We start from the raw sequence: 12,042 nt of genomic DNA on the forward strand, positions 1-12,042 counted from the left end.
ACTGTGCTGCACATGACCAGGAATGGAAACTTTTTATTTGTTTACATTCTGTTCATATTGTTCTCAGTGACCTGGATAAAGGTCATCATTCACTCAAATAAATTCACTGAAATGTCTTACTATCGCATACAAGTTGGATCTGCGCAACGTCTCCCGGTTCCTTGACTGCCAAATTCACCAAGATATTTAAAATGAGATGATGCAAAGCTTAATTACTATTGTTTCTCATCGCATAAAATATTTTAATGATATAAGTGGCTATTTAAACCGATGCACACGTTAGTTAATTAGGTTTTACTGCATTCCATGGCAGTGATGCATTCTTCGTGACGGAGGGGCCTTCATTTTTCAACTCTGTATCAGCAATATTGACAGCCAGTAAAATGGTTACTAGGTTAACAAGAAGTAAATGATCAGACATTTGCACAGCTGACTGGAGACCAATTGAACCAAGTGTGGTAGAATAAAAAGCTTCCATCTCTTACAGTTTGCCTCCACCTAGGTTGCTTCCTAAGAAACTGTCTGCAGTTTCTTTTTATTTTTTTAGTTATTATTCATTGTTAAAATGAAGTTCCAGCTGGTGGCCTTACTGAATACAGCTTTATCCAACAGGGTATATAGTACTGTCATGCGCATCCAGTGGTGATGAAGCCTCTGATGTGCAATTATAAAGAATATGCATTATATTGCTACTTGATATGTTAAGAGTGCCATTCACAGCATTTAAGTAATTAAAGTATCTCACTGGGAATAACCAAGTAACATATCTTTATTATTATTATTATTATTATTATTATTATTATTATTATTATTATTATTATTATTATTATTATTATTATTATTATAACAGAATATTACCCTCTACATCCTTTTTATGTACAGTATGAGTGCTAGTTTTCAGAGTGTACCACCAGACTGCCCAAGTTGCCTTTGAACGCATTAGCTGGAGGTGGTCATCTCAGCTGAATGCATTTAGATTATTAAAATGAGATTAGGAGAAATCAGTGGAGAATTAAAATTACAAACAGACCCAGCCTTTGTTAGCCCACACAGGGCTCAGCATGTTCTTACGTGAGCAGTGCCCCATTTCACTTGTCAAGTTTTCGTGTTGGTCCAATTGTACAGTTCAAGAGTGCCGCTGTTTCTCAGCCATAGTATACGGGTTGATTATAAAGTGTATAGATTAACATTGTAAACCATACAACAGTTATGACTGCTGCCTTGGTAATAACAAAATACAACTGTCTTTGCTTAAACACAGTTAATGTAACTAAATATAACAGGATGTCATATGTCTAATACACTTACTCAAATTAGATTACAACATGACATTGTCTGTGAATAGAGAAATATTATATTGTGGCAAGTGTAAGCAATCAATGACTGGTAGTGTTTAGGCTAAATATAGTATTATGAAGGAACATCTGTTGTTAATATTAATATTAAGTTAAGGAAAGTTACAGTATCGTATTATTTTCCATGGCTTCCCATTGTACTGTGTGTTTGTATCGCATACACTACTGAACCCAATTTCATTGGCTTAATTTCTTACAAAGGGAGGGTTGCAAAAGCCAGCAGGTTATAATCTATATAAATCTGGTTCTTGTTGCTTTCATATATCACCTTACTTCTATAGCAAGCTGCCACCTCAGCTAGCATAAGTCTGCTTTTACTATTTGTTTCCTACCCAAAGTTCTGTGTCCTGCATTTGTTTTATTTGCCACAAGGTATTTATTTTACACTTCACAAAACCTTATTTAATGTGACTAGCATCTGTTTGGATCAACAAAAAGACAAGTGAAAATCCCTCAACTCCTGTTTCTAAAGACAGTGAAAAAGAACACCACACTTCATTGGCCTGACATGTATAATAAGCTGCAGTGATGTTTGTAACACAACCGTCCTTCGGTTTGTGATGGTGGCTGATAGCGGTTTATGATGGTGTGCTTCAAATAATTCTTAATCTTTGCACTTGAAAGTCAGTGCCAGTCATCTGTTAGTGTATTTCAATCATATTGCTTCCCTGTGCATGCAGATACACAGATGGCCCAGGAATTACATCCTTGAATGAGTTTACGAGCACCAAAAGCTTACAGTAGCTCCTTAAGGGGAAATGTTTCTTGGGATATTAAATGTGGAGACAGCTTTAAAGTCTGATTGGGAGACTAGATGTCTGTAAGCTGTACATTTCCCCTTCTGCTTTCAGCTAGCTCTGTTGATGAGAATTGTGATTGCCCGTTTCTATGGAATCTTTTGTGCTTCGTTGAAGATCTGTTTACAGAGCAGCATGCCTTGGCTTCATCTGCATTCTGTGCTTTCCCTTTAAAATGCGGGAAATATCTGAGGAAATAGGCTTTTGTTCATTAGTGAAAGAAGAAATATAAGGATAGATGTACTATAGATGTACTTGTGCCTGTTGCAATAGTCGCAAATCAGCTGCAAACGAGTTGGAAGTCTAGGGTGAAATGTACTAAACAAGCGTAGTGCTGTTAGCGATTTTTTAAGGAATGCTTTGCGACAGCAGTTTTTCTTTGTGGTTCAACCTTAGATGAATGTGTAATTATTGGCATTCCTGCATAAATTCACAAAAAGAGGGCAGATATAGTGCAAGTGAGGATTCACAAATGCTATGAGATGTACTAAAGCAGTCACAGTTGTTGCTGGCATTTCTCAGTCCAGTTTTTCTTGTGCGTTGCCAGTTGTGCTCAGTGCATTTTTGAAGCGAACACCCAAGTACCTAATTTTCGCTAAAGTCAGGGCGTACTTATAATACTTGAAAACAAATTTCTATGACATTTCTGGTTTTCACAGCATGTTGAGAGCAATAGACTGCACACATGTTCCACTAACCTCTGCAGCTTATTCTGAGCATCTGTATAGGACCATGATCTATTGTGTGTTAATTGTCTAGGCTACTAAGTAGAACAAGTTAATAATAATAATAATAATAATAATAATAATAATAATAATAATAATAATAATAATAATAATATAATATATATAATAAATAATAAAATAAAAATAAAAATACGTCGTCGTTTCTAAAAATAAAAAAAGTGAACACTTATTTTTTACACTATACTTTTATAGTGGATTTTGTGAAAGAAAATGTTGTATAGACCTAAGGTAGAGAGAGAGAGAGAGAGAGAGAGAGAGAGAGAGAGAGAGAGAGAGAGAGAGAGAGAGAGAGAGAGAGATTTCAGAAGGATAAAAAGTAGTGGGAGAGTAAGAAATGCTTAGTAAGGGTTAAAGTTAATATTTATGTAAATATATCTACCAGGCAAAATTATGCAAATTACAATGTTCTATTCAACTTAGTTTGAATATTCAATCACTTTCAAACATATTTTTAATTATTTGCTTTCCCTTCTGATCAATTACTGTAGAGCTATACAACTAACATGTTTCGGTTTTGACTTGTAGCTTGGTGTTTTTCTAAATTCCTGTTAAACTGTTAGATTTCAAACAGTTTTAACAGCTTCTGTAAATAATATTGTGAATGCTAGAGAGACTTGTGAATATTGTGAATGCCAGAGAGACTGGCTTCTCCACTATGGTAATGGAATCTGTTGGCTGTGTGCCTGTTCTTATTCTCTTGGCAGGCCTCTCTCTTCCATCTGTCAGTTTTACAGGAAATCAAAAGACAGCAAGCCACAAGTTGCTCCCGACGTGCATGAACTATTCTTAAAGGCACTAAGATTCTATGAGAGGAGAGCCAGCAATTTTGTTTTCTCCTGTTTGAGATGTTTCCTTTGAATTGAAATTTTTTAAAGCCAAGATTTGTTTTATTTTTTCATAAATGTAATAATAATAATAATAATATAATAATAATAATAATAATAATAATAATAATAATAATAATAATTGTCAGTGACAAAACAAGGAAAATGTACATTTTGACTCATTACTTTTTTATGCATCATGCATTTATCTTGTTACTGTCTTAAAGTACAGTGTTAGATACAGGGGGCAGAGCTGACTGGATTGAAATGCCATAACTGTTTAAATCATTAACTAACGCTGTTAATGATTCAATCAGGGAAGTGGGATGCATATATTTTTATTGATAATTGTGTCAGGAATCAATGCTGCTTAATTACAGCTAATGCAGGACTGTAGACACAGCTGTTAACAGGAGGATCCTTTGATAATCCCTTTTAGTAAAGTAGCTCATACCATATGGTCACCATATTGATAAAGGGTTAAAAAAAAAAAAAAAGTCTCCTTTAAAACAAATTGCCATGGATGCAACATTCACACAGAAAAAAACAAACAAAATAATTCTAACTTGTGAAGTAAATTAATAACTTCCTTCTAAATTACTGTCATTAGTATACCTAGACCAGATAATTGCTTTGTTTGGAATGCCATTCAGATAGATTATAGACCACATCGTTAACTAAACATTCATTTTTATGTCATTAGCTGCTTTTATAGATCCTGTTGTAGTATCTAGCCTCACCTGGTAAAGGAGCTGGAATGTCTTTTGCATCCTGTAATGACTTCACCAAAGCTTTGCATTTACCTTAACTTTGCATGCATAGTTCATTTTGTGAAGCAGTAGGTAATAGAAACTTTATTTGAGCGTTTTACTCCACTCATTATCTTTTGCAAGCCTGTCGGGGCTGATGATTTCCTATGAATGCCCATGGAGATTTTCTTGAAGAGAGACAATAATGGTTGTCGTTGAAACCAGACAGTATAGTGCAAGGTTGTGATTCTGGATTGGCTCACTTAATCATTAGAAAAAACCATCAAAAAAAACTCACAATAGCCAGCGTGGGAATATTGAGAACTTTGACTTCTGAGCCTGTAAATGTAGCGTGAGTCTGGCAAAATCCTATTAATTACACCAATAGTGCAATAGTTGCCCCTAATTGCATGAATGTGACTGAGCCCATTAAAGTGTATTGGATCTTTATATCATATTAATTCTGCTAATGGGTATTTTCAAACAGTTGTAATGGAAAGTCATAGTTAGTGATGCTGTTTACATGAGCCCTTAATAATAGCATAACTAATGCAGTGGTCCAAAACCAGCTGAAAAGGAGGGGTGTAGCAAAGGTAATTACATTCAGACATGCAAAGGTACTGTCTCATCAATGCACAGATGAGGTTACATGCTTGGTAAGTCTATGCATAATCTCATTATACAAATAATTTTCCATTGCTAATTATAAAATAAAACTACATTCTAATCACTCACATCTGTGCAATAAGAGACAGTAATGCTTATTGCTGTTGCTTATTAATTGAATTATCTATCAGAATGTGTAAAAATATACAATATTTTAGGTTATCATAGAGAACAAGAGAAATTCTTTGAAAAACATTTCAGCAAGATTCTTAATAAATGTGGTCGATAACAAAATATAGTAACTAATATATATATATATATATATATTTTACTTTGGACATGTACTGGTAACAATCCAGAGAAAGTTTGTGATCCCACTTGAATAGTCCCAGGACACTGTTTTATGTTAAGAATATAGCTGGCATAGAACCAAGTACAGATTGAAGTATGTACACAATTGTGTGGGTTGATGTTCATAACGGAAGAGGTAACTGCTGCTGGTGTTCTGTTCAGAGAGGTAGACACTTGCAAGAGATGATCATTTGAGAAAGTGCAGTCCCAGAAACTTCCTCTGGACAGCACTTAGAAGTCCCAGGCCTTCTGTATTCAATAATAGCTCTACAGAGATTGAAGGCTGTTCACTGTTTAAACAAATAAGTGTAGAATCGCATTCTCCTTGTCCATGACTGGAAGGGTATTTTGCATTCCAATGTAGATGTGCATTACCTTGGCAGCTGTGAAGTATCAGTAAAAAAAGAAAAGCTTACAATACAACACAATACGAATGCCATGCCTTGTCTGGAATGACTTTCATGGACTCCACAAGACTTGAACTATAAAAGCAACAATGTACTTTAGACCACACAAGAAGTTCTAAATGCTCTTACTGGAACAATTACAATATACACCCAGACACATTTTGTTGCATACATTGTGTTACATAGAATGCAAGGATTGCAACATGTAGTATCTAATGAAAATGATATTCAACATATAGTTAATTATCTCGTCAAGCAAGTTGTATTATATGTATCATTTATTATGAGCAAAATGGACAAAACAGAAAAGGTTACAATGTATTTGAATTTCTGCAGACTATAGAATAGCTCTTTTTGTGTACATTATCTCTTCATTCTCAATGCTCCGGTGTTTTGCTGACATCAAGGGTGATCACTCTTAGTGTGCTCCTTCTGGTTTTAAGGCAGATTCCAAGTTCTGTACTGCTCTACAGACTGTGAATGTTTTTTTTCCACATATTTGCTAAATTGTAGGTCATCCTTGCTCCAGCTGTAGATAGGCCTCTCTTGAACTCAGTTAGGTATGTGGCTTCTACTGAGAGCTGTCATTTTATTTGCAGTTTACATAGTGCCTATAGAAAGTCTACACCCCCTTGAACTTTTGTGCCTCAGAGTTTCATGCATTTAAATTAGGATTCTATTCCACTTATTTACACATCATACTCCACACTGTCAAGGGGAAAAAGTTTTTATTGAGAAAAAAAATATATTAAAAATACAAAACTGAAAGATAATAATTAGATAAGTCTCCACTGCCCTGAATTAATATTTGGTGGAAGCACCTTTGACAGCAATTGCAGCTGTGAGTCTGTTGGGATCGGTCTCTACCAACTTTGCACACCTAGATTTGGTCATATTTTACCGTTCTTCTTTACAAAACTGTTCAAGCTCTGTCAAGTTCCTTGGGGAGCATTGATGGACAGCAATCTTCAAGTCATGCAACAATTTTTTAATTGGATTTAAGTCAGGGCTCTCACTGGGCCACTCAAGGACATTTACATTTTTGTTCCTTAGCCACTCCAGTGTAGCTTTGGCTGTGTGCTTTGGGTCATTGTCATGCTGAAAGGTGAACATCCGTCCTAGTTTCAGCTTACTTGCAGAGGGCAGCAGGTTTTCCTCAAGGACTTCTCTGTACTTTCCTCTATTCATTTTCCCTTTTATCCTGACAAGTGCCCCAGTCCCTGCCGATGAGAATCATCCCCATAACATGATGCTGCCACCACCATGCTTCACAGTAGGGAATTTGTTCTTTGGGTGGTGCGCTGTGTTGGTTTTGCACCAAACATACCGCTTTGCATTTAGGCCAAAAAGTTCAATTTAAGTTTCGTCAGACCACAAAACTTTTTGCCACATCTCTACAGAATCTCCTGAGTGGTTTTTTGTGTTTTTTTTTATTCAAGGTGGGCTTTCTTGAGTAATGGCTTCCTTCTTGCCACCCTAAAATACAGGCCAGATTTGTGGAGTGCTTGGAATATTGTTGTCACATACACACTTTAGCAAGTCTTGGCCATAAAAGCCTGTAGCTCTTGCAAAGTTGCCATTGGCCTCTTGGTAGCCTCTTTGATCAGTCTCCTTCTTGCTCATTCATCCAGTTTGGTGGGACTGCCTGATCTAGGCAGGGTCTTGGTGGTGCCATCCCGGAGTTCTTTTGAAAGCGCCTTGGTGCTCATGGATGAGTCTTTGCTTTGACATGCACTACCCAACAGAGGGAACCTACAGGAACTGCTGAATTTATTCTGAAATCATGTGAATCACTACAATTTAATACAGGTGGAGGCCACCTAACTTGGTGTGTGATTTTGAAGGCGATTGGTTACACCTGAGTTAATTTAGGATTGCTGTTACAAGAGGGTGGACACTTATCCAACCAAGCTATTTTAGTTTTTATTTTTAATTAATTTTCAATTTTTTTCACTTGCAAGTCGTGGAGTAGGATGTGTAAATAAATTATTATTATTATTATTATTATTATTATTATTATTATTATTATTATTATTATTAATATGAGCACTAGGTAATTCCAAGGCTATAAGGTCAATCAACAGTGTTTGAAACTACATTTAAAACACGATGAACATTTTGAAAGGGGTTGTAGACTTTCTATAGGCACTGTATGTACATGTCCTCCCACAAGACTTGGCTTTCTGACTGGTTTGTCTTTTGTGGTCATTTATGAAATGTCTAAATGCTTAATTTCAAGTACATGTGCGGCTCGGTTGTAGAACGCTATTCCGGTTACCATTAGGCAGGTTTAAACATTGGAGTCTAAATTGAAAGCATACATTTTTTAATGTGCTTTTATATAATGGGTTGTACAGTAACTGGAGTGTGTGTGTGTGTGTATAAATGTGTATATATACACTTCCATATACTGTGCAACTGGTAAATAAATAAATACATGTTCTGTCACCTTAATGTATTTAGTAACATACCTGCAGGAAGTATATAACATGACATTTAAAGCATTGATTTATTAATCTATTATGTTTTTGTTCAATACGAATTCAATACAATGTCATTAGGTTTCCAGAACAAAAGCTTAGCCACAGCCATACCTAAAGAAGGTTACAGATTACATATGTAAAAAAAAAAATCCTGCAGGTAGTAAATACAATACTCTCCTTTATTTTGACAGCTATGGCAGTTGATTAATTGTACCCTGACTTTTCCCATTGCAGACGTTAATGAATGTACCACTAACAATGGAGGCTGTCAGGACCAGTGCTGCAACACCATTGGGAGCTACTATTGCAAGTGCCCTTCAGGCCAGCAGCTCGGGGAGGACGGGCAGTCTTGTGAGGGTAAGAAGTTACAAATTTGGTGGAATATATTAACGAAGACACTGAAGAGTTGTGTTTTATATGAAGTTAAGGTCTAAAAGTTGTTTTTCTAGGCCTGACATCTTTTACTCTTTTCATGGGGACATCATTCTGTAATGATAAGGAATTACTATAATCATAATCTGCAAATGTATTAATTTTACTGTTAATAAGTTGTCATTTTGCATGTCTTTTAACTGGCGTATTTGAAAGGGCATTTTCAATGCAAATGAATAATAGGAAAGTAGAAAATCTTCTTTTGTGCATCGATGCTTAATGGAAATTAGGTTAGGGGACAGAGAATGGCACATACCCAATCTATGTAATGTAAAAACCTTTCCCTTCTCCAAATAAATAATTACTCCTATTTGGAAAAATATTAAATCTACACACAGATTATGGGCATACTAAATATGGTTTTGAAATACTGGAAAACCCACAAGTATAACGCTAAAAATAATGTGTTTACATACCTCCTCTGTAGACAGCTATGGAAAAGAATCACTGTTTCATAATTTCTGCACAGAAAGTTTTTTTTCTTCTTCTTCTGAATATTATTAATGATATTTGAGTGTTCCAAGATACAAGTTAGAAGTGAAGAGATGGATGCTTTGGCCTTCTAAGCAAACTAGACAAGCAAATTGCGATCTGAAAGGCCTATGAGAGGCTAAGGAGTCTAGGATAAAAGCTCAAAACCCACCACAGTTAAAATAATACAAGCAGGACCCTTTGTTTACAGAGTCTAGCATTCTATGTATGTCTGTGAAATAGTTTAAACTCCAGGGAGGGTTCCTAGTTTAAACAATCTCTATATTTCGATCTACCACCCATATTAATTAAATCGAACCCTATGTCTCTTGATTATTTTAGGAGTGCCGGATTGAATTACTTCTTCCATTCTGTAGTCAGTATGAGACCTACATGCTGTACCACACTTTACAGGTTCATCCAAGTATGGGCAGCACGCTTATTTTCCATAGCAAGTTAATCTCCCAGCCGACTCTTCACTATAAATTGTCAGGCTTTAGAAGATTGGAATCAATGACTTCAGTGTCCAAGATGCCGTGCTGGTTTAACTAACTCATCAGCTGTCATTTTCATGAAAGAGAGTAAAGAGAAATATGTCTAAACTGGGGATAAAATACCCTGTCAAAGTAAAGTATAATCCAGATGGCAAGAGTTGTACTCTTGTTATGTCATCTGTTATCTTGACATTAGGAATGTTGGTCAAGATTTCACTCCGCAGGCTTATCTATTCTCCTGCTCAGCATTTAAAAATCCCTTTTTGGGAGCTGTCAGGCAGAGTTCTACATCCCTGCTATCTGGGAACAGTGACATCAAACTGAAGACATGCTTTAAAAATATTTCAAATACAGTATGCATAATTATTTTTTCTCTAATTTCTTCTAACTTTGAAGTGTCGTCTTTTTATCCCTATGCAGTACTGTACAATATTATGCTAATTGTTTGGTATGTTCTCAAGGGCCTGTAGGTTGCAGGTTATGATTACATTTTAGAAGATAAATTGCTGCTGAGGTAGCAACAAGGCAGGAGATGAAGGATGCATTAAGAAGACAGGCATGGCAGATTTGTTTTCATCATCCTTTGAGGAACATCCATTTCCAAAAGTGCCTCTGCTCTCCAGAGACTAATCTAGGAAGGGTACTGATATACAGGGCAATACAATGTGGTTTCCTTTTCTTAGTTGCACAAGGAAAACTTTCAGACTGTTGGGTCTTTTGTGAGTGACCACCAGAGACCATTTAAAGTCTGTTAATAGAGCTGTAGGGCTTTTATACATTTTAATTTGACATTGCCTTTGCTGTTTTTCCATGGTGTCTTCATATTGCTAGCCTAAGGAGACTCTTTTAAGAAAGAAAAGTGTGGTCTTTTTTGTGTGAATTAGTGGTTTATCTAAACTAATTGTATGTGTACAACCACTATCACAATCACATGTGCTTCTTTTGTTCGGTAACGCAACAATTGAATTAATTTCAATTTAATGCCATCATTTTAAAATGTGACACATTGAAATTGTGTTCAACGTTAAATCCTGGCATAGTGATCATCAACCAAAAACAAATTGTAAACCTTTTCCCCCCGTATACTTTTCATGGAAGTTTATGAGACAAAAGAATGAATATGCTTTTTGCATTTTCCAATGAAGTACATAAGTAGTGACTGTCACAGCACATTGACAATTGCAGTGAACAAGCTTCATTTCCCTTCCAGATGACGATGAGTGTGCTGTTATGAATGGAGGCTGCCAGCAGACCTGCGTGAACACTCAAGGATCCTTCTCCTGTGAATGTGATGCAGGATACAGGCTGCACGCTGATGGGCGCACTTGTATCAGTAAGTCAATGTTGGGCTGATTTGCTATTCTGAAACCTTGTGAAAGCATATGCCAAATTACAGCTGGAATACGTTGACAAGTAGTTTCCTTGAAGCCACTCCACTAAGGCAGATGGTTGACAGCAAACCAAGAATTTGTTCCTGTCAATGCAAAAAAAAACAAAAAAAACTTTACTAACCATTATTGAATGAAAAAAACCTGAAAATACAGATTTTCACTAAAATATGTAGGCTACTTAAAATCTGTTGTAAAGTTACTTGATATCTATGTGTATCAATAATACCCCCCACCCCTACTTTAAGCAAATTACAATTTGTTCTTACTCAGTCTTATCCAAAACCGTACATATGACAATGCTGTCTTAAATAAGGAACTGCTAACAAATAACAAAGGATGTTATGTAATTTAAGTCATGTTTGGGGTGAAATCTCACCTTTGTAGCCTATTTGAGCCTTCAACCCAAAGTTTTCCTAATAAATATGGAAGTGTTCACATTGCCAAATGTTGCTTGAATTACCCCTTTTGTGTCACAAGAGCTGCTATACTAGCTATTTTATAGAGCAACACTTTTTTAAATGACTGGAATTAAATTTTGTGTTCCTCTTTTTTTTCTGCATGCTGCATTTGAAAACGACAGCGTATGCTCATATTGAACCATAGCCAAGTACATCAAATGTCAGCGATAAATGACAAAAGCTGCCAAGTCTGCTTGAAGTATTAAGAAAGCTTTTGTAATTGTTAAAATCTGAATTCAGTTTTTTTAACCCTTTTAATTCAATTGACAGAAGTAATGAAATGGAAAAAACAGTAAATCCAGGTTACTAACTCCAGCAGTCTGTTCAGCTCATCAGTTTATACAAGCTCTTCCCCTTCTCTTTGGCTCAACTGTCATCACTTCTTTCTTTAGGGGACCCTGTAGTCCTGGTCCTGACTCCCTATATCAGCACTTCAATAAATCAGCTTGGTTAACTTGGATGGAAAGGACATTAGCTC

At 36.0% G+C, this 12,042-nt stretch overlaps 1 protein-coding gene across 1 annotated transcript in view; it reads left to right on the forward strand.

Annotated features, from left to right (window-relative positions):
* LOC121326468 (multiple epidermal growth factor-like domains protein 6) overlaps positions 1 to 12,042 on the forward strand; it is a 76,469-nt gene that overhangs the window by 41,170 nt on the left and 23,257 nt on the right. The window contains exons 5-6 of the mRNA XM_041269743.1: positions 8,553 to 8,675; positions 10,926 to 11,048. Coding sequence (XP_041125677.1) covers positions 8,553 to 8,675; positions 10,926 to 11,048 — 246 coding nt within the window. The remainder of the gene's footprint in view (positions 1 to 8,552; positions 8,676 to 10,925; positions 11,049 to 12,042) is intronic.

This window comes from Polyodon spathula, chromosome 14 (genome assembly GCF_017654505.1).
Source record: "Polyodon spathula isolate WHYD16114869_AA chromosome 14, ASM1765450v1, whole genome shotgun sequence".
NCBI classification, from domain to species: Eukaryota; Metazoa; Chordata; class Actinopteri; order Acipenseriformes; family Polyodontidae; genus Polyodon; species Polyodon spathula.